Genomic DNA, 16,896 nt, shown 5'->3' on the forward strand with positions numbered 1-16,896 from the left:
AAAAGCCCACCACGAACTGCTATGAAGACAGGCTGACAGAGTTGGGGTTATCCAAACTGGAGAAGAAAAAGCTCCAGGGAGCCCTTAGAGCCCCTTCCAGCACCTAAAGGGGCTCCAAAAGAGTTGGAGAGGGACTTCAGACACGGGAATGGAGTGACAGGATAAGGGGAAATAGCTTTAGATTGAAAGAGGAGCAATTTAGATTAGGTATAAGAAAGAAATTCCTCCCTGTGAGGGTGGTAAAGCAATGACACAGGTTGCCCAGAGAAGCTACAGCTGCCCCATCCTTGGAAGTGTTCAAGGCCAGGTTGGACAGGGCTTTGAGCAACCTGGTCTAGTGAAAGGTGTCCCTGCCCATGGCAGGGAGGTTCAAATGAGATGACAAAGTTCCCTCCAACCCAAACAACTCTAGGATTCTATGAGCTTCTGCCAGCCCTCTACAGCTTACCCAAAACAAGCAGCTGACTTTTTTGGGGGTCCTTGCAGCACTAACCCCTGTCACCTGCCCTCCATCCACTTAGAAAAACCATAGCAGGCAGGGGAAGCAGCCAAGGATCAGTGGGCTGCTCCATACAGGACAACAAGCCACGAGCCAAGGGTGGCCCCAGCACTGCAGGACACTCACCAAGAAGGGTCCAGCCTGAGCACAGGAGGCAGGGCTGGCTGCTGGCAACAGGGTCCATCAACACACCCAGGCACAGAAGAGGAGTCAGGCCCAAGGTCCATCTAGGAACAAGATGAGGCAGGACTGGAGAACAGACTGCACAAGCATAAGGTCCCACCCACAGATACAGAGAGGCACCAGTGCCCTACATCCCAAAAAAACAGAGGCATTCAAGGATGACCTTAAATACAGTGCCTGGGCCAATTGCCAGAGGGTGCGTGGGTGCAGGTCCCAGGTGAAGCTGCTCAAGGCAATCAGTGCTTCTTGGTGCCCCCAAATTCCTGACACCTGATGCTGCCTCTCCTCTATTTCTCCGATAACAGTCAGACCCCAGGACTCATCCTGGTTTTCCAAACCCCATCAGTCTGCACACGGAGAATCAATCACAATCAATGGAAGTGCACTGCAAAATGCTCAGGTTGGTCGACCCTCAGGTGCTCATTCAACAGGCTTGAAAATACCAAGAAAGAGATTTCTCGAGAGGTGTTTCACTTCTTGGTTTTTTGAAATCTTACAGCTCACTTTTTCCGGTCTGCCCCTGTAACCATGTAGAACAGGCAAATACTTCCCTAAAAATGCTGCAGAGCGACATAGCTCAGAGAAACACTGGATCTAGGCAAGCTGGGGCTACAAGAAAACATCAGCTTTTCCAAGACACTCAGTAAATCCTAACAGGTTGCAAGACTGAAGGCAGATGTGAGAACCTCATGAAGTTCAACAAGGTCAAATGCAAGGACTTGCACCGGCGCCAGGGCAATCTCAAGTACAAATACAGGCTGGGCAGAGAATGGATTGAGAACAGTCCTGGGGAGAAGGATTTTGTGGATGAGGAGTCCAACAGGATTCTGCCACATGCACTGGCAGCCCAGAAACCAACTGTGCCCGAGCTGCATCCCCTGCAGCACTGGGAGCAGGTGAGGAAGGGGATTCTTTGTCTCTGATCTGCTCTCGTGAGACATCATTTGCTGCATCCAGCTCTGGAGAGCCCAATGTCAGAAGGATGTGGAGCCACTGGAATGAGTCCAGAGGAGGCCCCAGAGATGCTCAGAGGGCTGCAGTACCTCTGCTATGGAGAGAGGCTGGAAAAGCTGTGGCTGTTGAGGCTGGAGAAGGCTCCAGGGAGACCTTAGAGCCCCTCCCAGTGCTTGAAGGGGCTCCAAGAGAGCTGGAGAGGGACTTTGGACAAGGGAATGGAGTGACATGACAAGGGGAAATGTCTTCCCACTGTCGGAAGGCAGGGTTAGAGTGGATATTGGGAAGAAATTCTTCCTTGTGAGGGTGGTGAGGCCCTGGCACAGGTTGCCCAGAGAAGCTGTGGCTGCCCCATCCCTGGAAGTGTCCAAGGCCAGGCTGGACAGGGCTTGGAGCAACTTGGTCTAGCAGAAGGTGTCCCTGACCATGGCAGGGGGCTGGAACAAGGTGTTCTTTAAGGTCCTTTCCAACTCAAACCATTCTATGACTTTTGCTGTCTATAACATAAAGGAGGGAGTTCTCAGGATATACCAGCACATGCTAATGCTCAAAAAACCAACTGCAATCCACTAAATAGACCTGTTTGAAACTGTAAGGGCACATAAACTACATCAATGCCATCATATTTTGTGGGAGAGAAATCACCCTAGACGTAGATACCAAATTCATCTTTATTAAAATGGTTAGTACATTTAGACAAGGAGTTTAATTTGATCATGGTTGCATTTAGACACGGTGTATTAGCTGAGGGTGGGAGGGACAGCAGGGGCGGGGTTTGGACAGATTTGGGGGTGTCCATGGGAGCAGGTAAGGATCAGCTGAGCCTCACCGCTGCACTGTGTGAGAACCAGAGAGCTCAGCAGAGCTTCACTGTCCCAGGATAGACCTGGGCTTGCACAAACCAAGCCTGTGTGTGAGAGAAACCACCTCTGGCCCTGCATACACCAAGCAGAGGGTTTAGTTAACATTTGCCCAGAAAGCTGATGCCTTAGGATTTTTAAGATTTTTAGCAAATATGGATTTTTTAATATGGCTGTAAAGTTTCTTGCACTTCAGAATAGCAGTTGACAGTCACCAAACCTGTTCTCACGCTTCATATTGAATCTTCTAAATTCTTTAGACTTGTTTAGTGGTCTTCTCAAGGAAAGGACTCCAGCAAACACATCTTATTTAGGACATATGCACCTGGACCGGGACAGCAAGATATCATTGTAGGCAAAGCAACCTTGAAGGCCTTCATTAAAAGGGCTGCTCTCTATCTTGTCTATACTAATATTGCTTGGAGAATTTTCTTCTTCCATTTCAGGCATCAAAGCCCATTTTTAATACGAGGTCAAAGGCTCTCAGAGGGAAAGGACGAGCCACGAGGGAACCTTCACTCTACCCCTGGGCACGTGCATTTAGTGTGCTGTTTAATAACAAGATAGTATCTTTTTTTTTTTTCCCCCCTGTAAATGGAATTTCCACTGCTGTAGGTCAGAAATTAAGTCATGCTCCTCTGTAGCTTTGCCTCAGGACACACATACTGAAACAGCAGTTGCAAGACATTTCTCTTCAGGTCTCTGTAGGGCCTGGAAACTTTGGAGACAGTATTTCAGTATTACAGGAGAACCCCCAAACTATTTTAACCTTATTTTAGCTCAATCAAGTCAAATTCCTCTTCAGAAGACCTCAATGATGTATCTGCTTGCAGTGTAAAGATGACTCTTCTCCCAGATACCTTTTCCTTTTGGTTGTTTGTTGTTTTGTTGTTTGTTTTTTTTTTTCTGTAAAAGATCAGGGCTTTTTAAACACAGCAGTAAATGTTAATATTTCAGTTTGCTGATTCTTCATTTCTCAAAGTGGGTAAGCCATTTTTGCTTAAAACCTCTATGCCAGCTAGGAGTTAGCCCGAGGCCAAGTCATAAAATTCCATCTGCAAGTGGCAAAGGTGTTATAAAGCATTGAAAAAAATCCTTTCTTTATAATAACTCTGTATAATCCTAACTATAATAGTTGTCACTAAGCCTCTTCCCTCTTAGCACTACTTGCTTCTGCACTATTAAACTAGAAAAGAAATTTAAAAAAAAAAAAATCAACCAACCCAGTTCTCCATAGTTTCTGCTCTACTCATATCCCAAGCAGCCTGAGTTAACCTAAATTGTACATTTTAATGGCCAAATATTTTTTCAAGTCAAGTTTTAGGTGATGACTAGATATGTACCTGAGTTTCTACATGAGCAATTAGTTCCAGCCCCTTTCTCAGAACATCCTCCCTCCCCTCCAGATTCTCATGTCTCTGTGTCTGACTGCAGGGATTGAAATTCAGAGAGATGTGTCCAGGTTTCTCCCAGTATCCCGGGGAGGGATGGTGCCTGATGGGTAGGAACTGGGGCTCCTGGATAGCTTTGCTGCAGGTTTGCTTCAGGAGAAGCTGCTGACAGCCTAATTTTCAGATTTATGGAGCATTAAGAGTTCCCATTGACTCTGTAACCAGGTGATGGATCTGTCTACGCTTCATTTTTCTCAGCTATAAAATGGGAGAAATGGCATTTCTGTCACTGGCTAGCTGGGAGGTTAATGCAATGAGTATTAATAAAGTTCTCTTGTGACCTCTGGAACAGCGATTCCCAAGCCAGGGTGGCAATTCCTTGCAGGGGTTGCTGTGCTCCTGAATGGACTGACAGACCCAGTGGAAATTAGGTGGTGGTGGTGGCTCAGAAACGGAAGCAGAAGTAATTTTCCTAATGAGTCATCAGCAGTCAGGAATGGAGCCCAGGGCCCGGGAGGTGACTGTCACTTCCCCCAAACATATGGCCCTTGAGTTGCTCTGTGCAGGAGAAGTCTCAGTCTCCCTGCATGGTGACCAATGCAGAGCATCCTAAATGATTTCCAAGTCTGTGCTGCCACTGGGCATCCTGGCTCCAGCTGCTGTAGGTAAATGGAGCTGCAACCACAAATGTCAGAAACTCGGGGCTTATATTAAGTAGGATTTATGTACCCATAAGAGCAGAATCTTAGATTGATATTAAGGTTCATTTATCTATAGACAGTACTTGTCTGCTCCGTCCTTTAATGCTACAGGTAGTGTGTCCTCCCTCCTTGCAGAGGATCAGAACTGGTACTTTGCTGCCTGGGACATGGTCAGTGACTGGCTTTGGAGGCTGGAAAATACAGAAAAACTAGAGCAGATTCCTACAGTCAGTCTTACAAAATACAAGTCTGTCAGAAATACCCGTGTCTTTGTGTAAAATAATCACTAAGGCCTGTTGCTGGAGACAGCTTATCCCGGAGGAACTGATTTGTTTGCAGCCTAAGTTTCAGGCCACTCAGGAATGGGTGATGTTTGCTGGCTGGGCAGGAGGTGCTTTCCTTGCTGTGCTGCACACACCTTTGAAGGCAGACAGACATATCTCCCTTAAGAGGACATACAAGGGCAACACCCAGATTAGATGAGGAAACACAAGCAATCCTCTGGGAGCAGGAACCTAGGAAGGGTGTGCTACATGAGGGTGCAGGTGTCCCCACGGCAGGACTCTCTCCTGAACCTATCAGAAGTTGTGCTTCAGTGCAGAATTCCAGCCTGGAAGCAGTGCAAGGGCACACTGCTGGCTGGAGGAGACGGGGAGAAGCCTCTTCCAGCTGATCTGTCCTGTTTCACCCTTGCACCCCTGCCATCGAGATTAATAACAGTGTTGTCAATACTTTGACAATTCTAAATTATTGTCCAATAATTGGACAATATTAAATTAATTGTTAGAGCTCATTTTGTGCTAGCAAGGACTGGAAGATAACTGACACATCCGTGCTCCAGCTGCGGTGAATTTTAAAACTGGCAGACTTTATTCATGTCCTTCTTCCTGCTACAACACAGAGGCATCTCCAGGAAGTAGCATCTAACCTTCCCTTAGGCTGCATACAGTGATCATGGGACTGGTAGTGCAAGGCAATCCCAGGAAAGAAACATCTCCAGGAGCCAGAGGCAGCTCAGTATGCACACGGGCAGAAAAGGTCTTCACTTAGAGAGTCTCCAAAAGCTCAGGAATTAGGGAGTTGTTCCTTAGGTGCTGAAGGTGCTGGGTGACACGCTCACTTGGCAGGGCTGTGGGTGTAGGGGATTATATATAGGCATAAGTGGGTATATATTTGATCTTTAACAGCTTTTACCTGTGTTATTTTTCCTCCCTGGAGCAGAGTCAGTAATGGCATCGGCAAGACTTTCGAAGGATCAGCCAGTATTTCAGTTTGTGTGAAGAGTGTGGCTGTGCTATTGCCAATACTACTGCTTATTAATACTTTGTTCTTCCCTTGGAAGCCCGAAAGTCCATTGCAGACACTCATCCACAAGGCTTTTGATCCTTCTGGAAGACGAGGAACTGAGGCTTCCCTTTCTCTTAGCAATAGGAAGCACGATGCACAAAGACACCGACAGTCAGGCTCAAAGAAAGGCCTGAATAACAGTAATTCCCTTTTGCTCCCACTGAAAACAGGGGGAATTGCTACATTTCAATGGCTTTATAGAGTTAGTCCTTGAGACCTGCCAGTCAGAAAGCTATTTACAGAAAGCAGGGGATAAAATAAAAATTAAACCCAGACCAAAACACCAAAAAGAACTGTAAAAACTGTATTTAAAAAACAAAAAGCCTTTTAATAACAGCAACAAAGAGTTAAATCATGGGAGTGGCTCTAATGGCAGATGTCAGCTTGTAAAGCTAAGACTGCTGACCTGGATCTCACAGGGAAGCTGCCTCTGAATTTCCTGGCTTGAATCAAATTCCTCAGAGAGACACTTAAGAGTTTTGCTGACTGTCTTGGGTTTTTTTCCCCCAACATGGGGGACAAAAATACGGAGGCAAATATCCAAGGGTGCCTGAGCACCCTTGAGAGGGCAGGTCAGGAGGAGCACTCCACAGCTCACACCCCCTTTGGCAGCACCTCCAGAGTAAATCCAGAGCTGGTTTTGGCTGTGCTCCCTTTGGGATATTTGCCACCCAGCATCCCTGCCACCCTGCTGCATGCCTGGGAGGTCTCCTGACCAACACTGCCTACCTGAAGCCACCTTTTTTTTTTCCCTCAGACCAGTTTAACCAGCTCTCATACTGGTTTTACAGCCCACTCAGGGCTCACTCTGCTGTCCCTACTGGGAGGATTGCTGCAGAGCTGATCTCTTTGGGCGTTTTCCCATACCTGGGTTTAGGATTACCCTCCTTAGGGAATGCCCTGGTGTTTCACCAGCTGCCTCTTTAACCCTAGACAGGTAAAGCTGACTGCAGACAATACAGTTACTCAGTGCAAAGCAAGCAATCCATTTCCATAGGTTCTTGGAAGAGAAATGAAAGGGAACTGCAGGTTATCTCTCTGCAGTACTTTGGGCCAAGGTGAAGAGTTGACACATGAAGTGTTCTTTTCAGTTTGGCTTGCAAAAGGCTAGGTCTGGGGGAAACGTTTCCTTCAATACCCAAAACATCTTTGGGACATCGTTCATCAGTTCTCTATCCATTAACTTATGCAGAAGGTGGTCTGCCCTTGTTTGTGTAAAACCCTGGGCTGCTGTCAGGAAGCAAGAACACCCTGTGGGCCTTGCTATTGGGATTCCCACCTGCCCAGGCAGCAGAGAGCTGGATCAAGCCCAGCAGAAGCTGTGCACTCATTACCAGACACCTTTCACAGAATCACAGAATCATTAAGGTTGGAAAAGGCCTCCAATATCATGGAGTCCAACCTTTGACCAATCGCTACCTCGTCAACTAGACCAGAGTGCCACACCCAGTCGTTTCTTAAACACCTCCAGGGATGGGGACTCCACCACCTCTATGGCCAGCCCATTCCAGTGCCTGACAACCTGCTCCATGAATAAATTCCTCCTGATATCCAGCCTGAACTTCCCCTGGCCAGGTTGAGGCTGTGTCTTCTTCTCCTGTCACTTGTTCCCTGGGAGCAGAGCCCGAACCTCCCCAGCTCCACCCTCTCATCAGGGAGTTGTAGAGAGCGAGAATGTCTCCCCTGAGCCTCCTTTTCTCCAGGCTGAGACCCCCAGCTCCCTTAGCTGCTCCTCATCAGACTTGTGCTCCAGCCCCTTCCTCAGCTCAGCTGCCCTTCTCTGGACTTGCCCCTCAATGTCCTTCTTTCAGTGAGGGGCCCAGAACTGGACACAGCACTCGAGGTGCAGCCGCTGGGTCCTTTTCCAGCTTTCCAGCCACTCTTCCCCCAACCTTCAGCACTGCAGGAGGTTGTTGTGGTTCAAGTGCAGAACTCAGTACTTGGCCTTGTTGAACCTCACACAATTGGCCTTGGCCCGTTGATTCATTTGTTCTGTGGGGCTGAATGACGCTCAGGAGGCGTAGAGCTGCCTTTTGGGGTACCCATCCAAGGTGTAAGTGCAGATGAAAAACCCTGCGAGAGATGGATCAGTCCTGGACCTTCAGTGGACCCTTCTGTGGCGCTGTGGGCTCGGGGCAGGCAGGGAAGGTATTTGAGGGAGAGCCCGGCACCTCAGTGCTCTGAGGGAGATCACAGAATTACAGGTTGGAAAAGACCTCTAAGATCATCGAAGTCCAAGCTGTGACCGATCATCACCTTGTCCCCCAGCCCAGAGCACTGAGTGCCACGTCCAGTCTTCCCTTAAACACCTCCAGGGACAGTGACTCCACCACCTCCCCGGGCAGCCCATTCCAACGTCTAATCACCCTTCCTGCGAAGAAATTCCTCCCCCGGTGCAAGTTAAGACTATGTCCTCTTGTCCTGTCACTTGTCGCCTGTGAGAAGAGCCTGTGAGCACCCCCCCCCAATCCTCCCCCCGAGCTCCCTCAGCCGCTCCTCACAGGACTCTTGCTGCGGGACTGCGCACCACCAGAGGCGGTGTCGGGGGAACGGCCTCCCCGTGGCGCGGGCAGAGTCGCTGGCAGGCTCCTGTCCCACAGATCCCGCCTGGCTCCCTGTCCCTCGCCGGCGCAGCCCCGGCCGTGGGTGTGTGTGCGGGTGGGTGTGTGTGCGGACCGGTGTGTGCGGACCGGACCGGACCGGTGTGTGCAAACCCCCGGCCCCCCGGGTGCCCCGGGCGCTGAGGGGAGGGGAGCGCGCCCCGCCCCGCCCCGCCCCGCCCCTCGGGGGGGCGCGGCCCCGCCCCGCGCACGCGCGGCCGCGTCGTCCGCCTGTCAATAAAGCTTGAACGAACCAGCGCCGCGCCGGGGCCGCGTTTCGGCTTTTTTTTTTTTTTTTTTCCCTTTCTTTCCCTTTTTTTTTTTTTTTTGAATTCGCTGCTCTTTTTTTTTTGGCCTTTTTTTTTTTTTTTTTTTGTTTCTTTAGAGGAACTTTATTGTGCCCCCACGCCAGCCCCCCCCCCTTCCCCGCGCGCGCGCGGGGATGCGCTGAGGCCGCTCCGCCCGGCCCGGCCCGGCCTCGGCATGTCGGGCAGCCGCCCGCCGCACCCCGCCGCGCCGCCCGCCGCCACACCGGCCTCCTCCTCCTCCTCGTCCTCCTCCTCCTCCTCCTCGGCGGCCATGGCGCCCGGCTCGTCCTCGTCGGGCGGCGCGGCGGCGCGGCCCGTGCTGGTGGCGGCCGCGGTGTCGGGGTCGGGCGCGGGGCTGGCCCGGCTGGCGGCGGGGGCGGCGCGGCCCGGCGGCTCCTCCGCCGCGCCGGGGGGCGGCGGCAGGAAGAGGCCGCTGCTCACCCCGCTCTGCAACGGGCTCATCAACTCCTACGAGGACAAGAGCAACGACTTCGTGTGGTGAGCGCGATGTGTCGCGATATATCGCCGGGGTTTGGGAGGGGGGGGGGCGGACTGGGGCGCCGCCATGCCGGCGGGAAGCCTGGGCTGTGCGGGATAGCGGCGGGAGGAGGGAGCAGCCGGCGGCCCCCCGGGGCTCTCCGAGGGGCAGGAGGTGCCGGGGCGGCCGCTGCCCTCCGGGGGTTCTGGCTTTGGGGTTTTCTCTCTTTTGTGCCTCTGTGTATCGGGAATAGCGTGGCCAGCAGGACCGGGGAAGTGACTGGCCCTCTGTGCTGGGCACTGGCGAGGCCACACCCCCAGTCCTGTGTCCAGTTCTGGGCCCCTCCATTCAGGAAGGACAGTTAGGTGCTGGAGTAAGTTCAGAAGGGCAACGGAGTTGGTGAAGGGTCTGGAACACAAGTCTGATGAGGAGCAGCTGGGGGGCCTCAGCCTGGAGAAAAGGAAGCTGAGGTGGGACCTTCTCACTCTCTACAACCACCGGAAAGGAGGTGTAGCCAGGTGGGAGTCGGGCTCTTTTCCCGCGTAGAAAGTGACAGAATGAGAGGACATAGGCTTAAGCTGCACCAGGGGAGGTTTAGCTTCGACATTGGGAAGAATTTCTTTACAGAAGAGGTGATTAGACATTGGAATGGACTGCCCAGGGAGGCAGTGGAGTCACTATCCATGGAGGTGTTTAAGGAAAGACTGGATGTAGCACTCAGTGCCATGGTCTGGTTGACAAGGTGGTGTTCAGTCGTGGGTTGGACATGATGATCTTGGAGGTCTTTCCCAACTTGACTGATCCTGTGATTCTGTCTGGTTTTGGCCTTGTGTAGCAGCATTGCCTCCACCCTGTCTGTTTTTAGACAAATTCAGGTTGTTCCTGGCAGGTTCCTCCTCGAGCGCATCCAAGTTATTGGAAAGAACCTGCTTCCTCACAGCATGTTGACATCGCAGCAACTGCTATGTTTTCCTGGGCAGTGAGGCCTTGGAGGGGTCTGGAGCCCTCTGACCTCTGGAAGAGGAGTCAGCAGAGGATTTAGTGTCCCTTTGGATGGGCATCCAAGGAACCTCGTGGTGGTTGATAGCTCCAGCAAGGCTGGCTTGGTTTGCTTGTGTTGCTGGGAAAGGTTGGCTGGTTTGAAAGATCAGTAAGGTTTGTGTCATGCAGGCACCAAAAAACAGATGAGCAGGGAATTTCTGCCACGATGGGATAAAGTTTTTGCAGATGCTCTTCTTGTAACTTCCAGCCAAAGCTGCAGCTTGTAGCTGGAAATCACCTTTCAGTGTAATTGTTAAATTAAGGCCCACTGTGATGTTGTGGTTTGACAGCCGTTGGTAATTTGCAGTTTTAAAGAGAGCCCCTTGCTGATGGGTTTCAAACCTCCTGGCATAAGGAGTAGGTTTGATTTTTGTAGCTGGTTGGGTGCTTTAAAATGCGAGAGCAGAAAGTAGGGTTGAGTGTTCACGTCCAAGAGAGGCAAACAGGGAAGAGGTGCTGGGAAAAAGTTTGAGTTGCAGGAGAGTCATGCATTGGAAAGGAACAGTTAAAAAGGAAGATAAATAGGCCACACCTTCAAAGATGACTTTGACAGCTCTGACTTAGAGGTGAGGGTTGGATGTGAGGCATCTCCACAGTGCAGGTATTGTCTCAAAAATCTGTAGGCTTGGTTTTACAGCTTTGCTAAGTGTTTGGCAGAGTTGATGGGAAATACTTTTGCTACTGAAGTGAGAACCTGACGCTGCTAAGAAGTTAGTGGCAGAAAAAAACAGTAAGTGCTTCTTACTAGTAATAAGTAAATGGTCAAAAATTACTGCTTATTACTGTAGTTAGTGGTTTGCTCAGTAGCAGAATTGGGATGAGAGCACAGCTGTAATCAGCAGATGCCCTGCTCTGGCTCTAGGCCACGTTAGGTGGATTTAACCTGTTGCTCACAGGTTTTCTGGTCATGGAGGATAAAAACCATTACAAATGCCCATTCCCCTCTATTCCCTCTACACTCCCACTCTGGCACAAGTGCTCTGCCACTGTGGCTCCCTGTCCTTTCTAGTCAGCTCTTATTTCCCATTTTGTTGTCTGTTGTGAAAATGAGGGTGTTGGGAAGGAAGTTGCCCCCATAACCAGTTTGTAGACCAGTTAAAGTATTCTAAGATGGTTCAAAAAGCTGAGTTTCTTGGTTCTTGTCTTTTTCTGCAGGTAAGTGCTGTGTATTCTTCAAGGAAAACCTGTAATTAGCTGTTTTCTCCTCACTGAGGGGTGCTGCTGCCTGAACAAGTGAGAGGACAGAAATCAACTCAGTATAATCAGGCCAAAATGTCTTTTCTTGGTATTTGCAAGAGCCACGTTGGGCATATTGAAGTGCATGTCAGAAGCTTTAAGAGCAGGCAATAATTATAGTTAACTTGGGTTTTTCACTGCTGTGTATTTCTGTGGGCTGAAGGGCTTGTTTCTGCTTATTGTTGTTCCAGCTTCAAATTATAGTATTCCTCTTTTTTTAAGTTTGAGTTAGCAATACAGTTATGCAGAAACAAACTGAACTGGGCAACTCTGGAGTTTTGAGCAATGTCCAAGAAGGCAGGTGTGTGTGTAGGTTTAAATAATTGATTTAAACAAGCATTAGATATTTCAGTGTGAGAAGCAGAAATTTTCCATATGACCCTTTTTTTTTCCACTGTAAGGACACGTTCAAGATGCTGCCGGCTGTAGGGAACACTTGATGATTTTTCTGTACATGAGCTGTGAGTCTCTGTGAGCTACAGCTCTAAACTCAGTTGTAGATTCTGCCTGTACCAGATGGAAGGTGGGAAAGAGTAAAGAAGTTTGGGTGAGTTTTGAACATCAAGGTGCAAGTGAAAATTCCCTAAATAGGTGGGACTTCCCTGCCTGTCTCCTGAAAGTGCTGTCTTGACAACAGGAGGCCAGGGCCTTAAGGTAAACGTTGGCATGTGTTGCCACTCCGGGTTGTGAAATGTTTAGCAAGTGTATGCTCAGGAGCTTGCAAGTGTGTCCTCTTTGTGGTGTGTATCAGCTTCTGCCTGGAAATGTGTAACTCCAGTCAGGAGAGCAAATAGGTCTGACTTACAGCACTACTTTATTGAAAAAGGGAGAACTTTGTTTCTCTTTGTGTGTGCAGGATGTTGAGTTTAAAGGTATTTTGTGCTGTTGGTGTAGCCAGGTGTCTTTCCTCTTGCCCACAGAGTATCTGAAGGGGAATCCTCTAATCAGAGGATTTCCTCCTGTCCAGTGATGTAACTGCTTACTTTTCCCAGGCCTTATATTACCCCTCCCAATTAGTGGTTGAGTTTAAAACCAGTTACAATCTGCTTTGCTCCCTGGATGGAGTGGATCTTACCTGTCTCTTTGGTGGCTGCTTCATCCCAGTGCTTGTCGCTGACCCTGGCTCAAATAAGAACATATGGAAGAGGGGGGGTGTGTTCCTTTCTGACCTGGAGAGCTGCACCCAACACAGCTGTGAGAAAGGCTCACAGCTTGCAGGTCTATGGGTTTTTAAAACCAGTTCATTCCTCAGGTGGTTACCTGTTAATCCAGGCATGGGCTGAGTGTGGTTGTTCCCACGTTTGTGATCCGACAAACCCTCTTAGTAAGGAATATACTGCAAACTGACCCTGAAGGTCACAGACTGAAAGCACAGCGAGCTGTCTGCATGCCATGTGCAAGGATGGTCTCACTCTCTGTTGTTTAAATTGGAGCTTCATACTGAGTAGATACTAATGACAGTGATCTCTAACTAATCTAACGAAGATTCCCAAATCTTCGTTCGCGAAGCCCAGCCATGATCTCTGACTGGACACCTTCCACAGGAAGGACAGAGCCTGCAGCAAGTCCTGCTCTCTGCTTAGAGCAGAGAGGAGCTGAACAGGAGGGAGACACTGCAATGGCTCTTATTTGCTGTTGAGATGTGTTAAAACTGTACAGTGACCACTTCAGCCAGGTGTTCCAGTAGCAGCGGTGTGACAGTAGCACTCTCGAGAGGTGCCTGGAAAACAGCTGGCAGAACTTAGAGCCACAAACTTGGCTAAAACGATTTTTAAAATGTTTAAGAGGTGTCTACCCTGCAGAGAAAGAATGGTCAGCCTTTGCAGTGCTGGATAGAAACCTATTTATGGGATACTGATGCCCTGTTTCCTAGAGGTCAGTGGCATTTTTGACTTGCTGAAGTCACCCGCATCCTTTTAACCTGGCTCTGCTGCTTGAGACAGGTAGAGAATAAGAAAATCTCATGCAGAGAAGCCTTGATTTCGCCATACTTCTGCTTCCCTGTTTCAGTGTATACCACAAACTGTAATCTGTCTCCAGTCCCCATCACTCCACTGCTTTCTTAACCTTCCCCCTGTGTTAGATTAACTTCAAACAACTGGTGCATAACAACTTTCATGTGTTGCAGCGAGCTTGGCTTCAGTAAGTATTAAAAGACATCAATCTTGTTTTTACTTGTAAATCAGTGAGCATTTCGGGGGAAACAGTTCTTAATGGAAACTTCAGGCTCCGTTAAGGATGACCCTGGTACTGAATAGCTACATTTGCTGGCTCTGATTGCTTTTTCTCAGCTGTTTTGGCTCTGTCACTTCTCCAATCAAGCTGGTATGAAGAATAAGTTTGGGAACAGGGATCTTGGGTGACTGTGTCGTGTTAGGAGGTAATCTTCCTATTTTACCTCCAATTTATGATGTTCTACTGCAGACAAAGGAGCATTAGAGCCTTGTTAATTACTGCAGGACATTAGGAGTGTGCTGGAAGGAACACATCTGGCCCTATGGGGAGTAGCACTTTCTAGCATGACACATAATGTACACATAAGTTATACAGCATGACTAGAAGAAGGTGAAGAAGTTAAGCAGTTCATCACCAGTGGGGAGAAACCACCCTCAGACATTCATATAACCATAAGTCTTTGACTTTCTCTTTTAAAGGCCAGCTAATAGAATACAAAGATGCCTAATTCTCCTTCTATTAATCCACCCTTGTTGGCTAAGTTTGGTCATAATTTATGCTGATAAAGCAGTGCCTTGAAACTAAATAGCTTCTGAGTTGGAAACAGTGACACGAACTCCCGACCAGACAAGTGATGTGCAGAAAAGATTCTGTCAAGGTGGAAGAGGGACAGGTGTGTGTTAATTGTTTTTTGGTATAGAGAGTAGTATTCTGGTTTGATTCCTTTGCCTTTACCCAACAGGTGATTTGATGGACTATGTGGACAAACCCTTCAGGGCACCCGTGTTTTCCAACTTGGTGATTCAGAGGGGGTTGCATTGATGGCGGTCACAGCTTCCCCTCTATGGGCTTAATAAGTATTTAAGAGATGTTTCCTCCCTCCTATTTTTGTAACGTTTGTTTCCTAATAGGGTAACAAGTGGGGAAACTGAGTGCCTGAGAAACAAGCATTACTTATTTCAGCCTGATCTGGGCTTTTTATTTTGTATGCAAAAAGATTCGTGCTTTGCCTGAGTTGTTAACAGTTTATTAACAGCTCCTGCGGTGGGAACTGCCTCGCTGGCAGAACGTGGGAGGAGGAAATGCTGGTGAAAACCTCTCTGAACCGGGATTGGTGTGGACTTGTGGGAGTGAGAGGAGATTATTTGTGTCTCTATAATGGCTTGAAAGCAAGGTGAAGCTTGTGACACAGCTGATCAGTGTGTTGTATGCGTTGCTGTCCATGGCATCTCGTTGGATGGCTGGCCAAGACCTGGAGATGAGGATGTCTGTGGCAGCATCTTTCCAGCCATCAGGGAGAACAGCTGTGGGAGTCACTGGAATTAGGATGCAGCGCTCCTCTGCTTTCATTTGTTTTGTTTTCCTTTCAACCATGTCACAGTCACTTAATAAGCCAGTTTTCTCCCACTACCCACCTCCTGAATTCCTGTCTCTTGTGTCGTGCTTGGGTTCCTGTGGAGCACTGCTTGGTTGCACATCCTTCTCTTCAGCTCCCTGCTTGGTTCTGGGTGATCCCTCCCGGAGAAGGGCTGTGCTTTGATGACTGAGTCATTCTGCCTTTCCCATCTTCTCCTTTGACCCTGTTGCTTGCCCCTTGGTTTCATCCTGCAGCCTCAGCCCTGGCAGTGCTCTGCAGGGGCACCTCCTCGTCTGCACCTTCTCTGCCCGCTCATTAGTCCTTGTGCTCCTGACATCACTGCTATTTCTGATCTGCTCTGTCTCTTTGCATCCCTTTTTTAAATTATAGATAGCTATTGGCTGAAAAAAGGAAGGAGAAGCTAATTTGGGTGTCATTTATAAATACATTGTGTCTGTTCCCGAGCAGTCAGGGGTTTTTAGGTTTGTTTGAGACCTAGTACAGATGGTTAGAACGTTCTTCTTCAGCCTTGCTTGTTGGAGGTACTTTGGTTCTATTTGGGAAGTTTGCAACTCTTAAAAAGCTTGGGGAGTGAACATTTACCTGGTTTCTAATTGTAGCAAACTACAGTATCATTCAGAGTTCAAAGAACTGCTGATTGCCCTTTTGATCTTTATACTGCCTGGTTGCTGTTGCACTCGGATGTCCTTTCATTTTACGTATGGAAAGTATTACCTAAGCATAATTAAGAGGCTGCTTTGAAATAATAACACTTTCCTTCCTTTTTTAACACAAAAAGACATCTTTGTGATTTTTGTTGTGTTTTATTTTCAGCCCCATCTGTTTTGATATGATTGAAGAAGCCTACATGACAAAATGTGGACACAGCTTCTGGTAAGATTTGGTTTCTGTGTATTGCACAAAGTGTCCATCTCTTACAGCATGTGCACATGGATATTGCTGTGAACCTCTTTCCTTCTGAGTGTCTTTTTCTGTCTTTTCTCTGCAGTGAAGAAGAGTTGAAATGAAATTTTAAAAGATAGGTACCTATTAGATTAGAAAAAGTCTTAAGTGTTCAAACCCAAATATGTTGTGCCACCATATTTACTCTGTAAAGAAATGAAATGGTCATAAACTGCTGGCGACATCCAGTACCCAAAGTCAGAACAGTTTGTCAACTTACCTCCCTTGGTCTCACCTCTGTAGAGTGTTGGGAATGATGTTGGCAGGTCCTCCTTGCCTTTGTGCAAGACCATACACAGTTTGAAGCGGCTTGTACATTGTATATTGTAATTATTTTAAACTTTCTAAGAGGGGATATGCTTCAGGCTTTCCTGTTGTACTGAGTTGGCCCAGCTCCACTTATTTTTCAGTGTGTTATCTCTGGCTGCCATGAGGAGCAAATGTTTCATGGAGAAGTGCAAGGACCCTCCAGGGGCAGGTGTGGAACTACCTGCTGCTCCTCCTCTCCACTAGGGATTGGTATCAGTGTTGAACTATGATATTTTAATGTCCCATCTGTGTTATACTCTTATAGTGTCTAACAAGAAATAAACCTTAAGAAGTAAAATTACAGTAGGATAAAGCACTTCCTCAAGCAGCAGGCTCAGGTAACTTTCAGAAAAGTTTTAACCTGCAACAGGTAAGATAACAGCTGATTTTGTGACCTCTGTGGTAATACTTTATCCCTGTGATCTGTGACTTTTTGGGGGTCCAAGATGAGAAACATTCAAATATCTTTATTTAGAAGGAATGGATCAAAGTTG

The 16,896-nt window shown here is 48.3% G+C and overlaps 1 protein-coding gene and 1 long non-coding RNA gene across 3 annotated transcripts in view; one reads left to right on the plus strand and one right to left on the minus strand.

Annotated features, from left to right (window-relative positions):
* Nucleotides 1–3,990: 3,990 nt before the first annotated feature.
* LOC116790930 lies at nucleotides 3,991–8,587 on the minus strand. 2 transcript variants are annotated; one of them, XR_004358542.1, is made up of 3 exons: nucleotides 8,463–8,587; nucleotides 5,783–5,976; nucleotides 3,991–4,779 (listed from the first exon to the last, which is right to left on the minus strand). It is a non-coding gene; the product is annotated as an uncharacterized LOC116790930 (long non-coding RNA). The 2 variants fall into 2 exon arrangements; XR_004358540.1 differs by having other exon boundaries at nucleotides 8,437–8,587.
* Nucleotides 8,588–9,003: 416 nt separating this feature from the next.
* COP1 (COP1 E3 ubiquitin ligase) overlaps nucleotides 9,004–16,896 on the plus strand; it is a 123,641-nt gene continuing 115,748 nt past the window's right edge. Inside the window, exons 1-2 of the mRNA XM_032696473.1 lie at nucleotides 9,004–9,341; nucleotides 15,965–16,024. Coding sequence (XP_032552364.1) covers nucleotides 9,019–9,341; nucleotides 15,965–16,024 — 383 coding nt within the window. The 5' untranslated portion in view covers nucleotides 9,004–9,018. The remainder of the gene's footprint in view (nucleotides 9,342–15,964; nucleotides 16,025–16,896) is intronic.

Source organism: Chiroxiphia lanceolata, chromosome 9, assembly GCF_009829145.1.
Source record: "Chiroxiphia lanceolata isolate bChiLan1 chromosome 9, bChiLan1.pri, whole genome shotgun sequence".
In the NCBI taxonomy this organism is placed as follows: domain Eukaryota; kingdom Metazoa; phylum Chordata; class Aves; order Passeriformes; family Pipridae; genus Chiroxiphia; species Chiroxiphia lanceolata.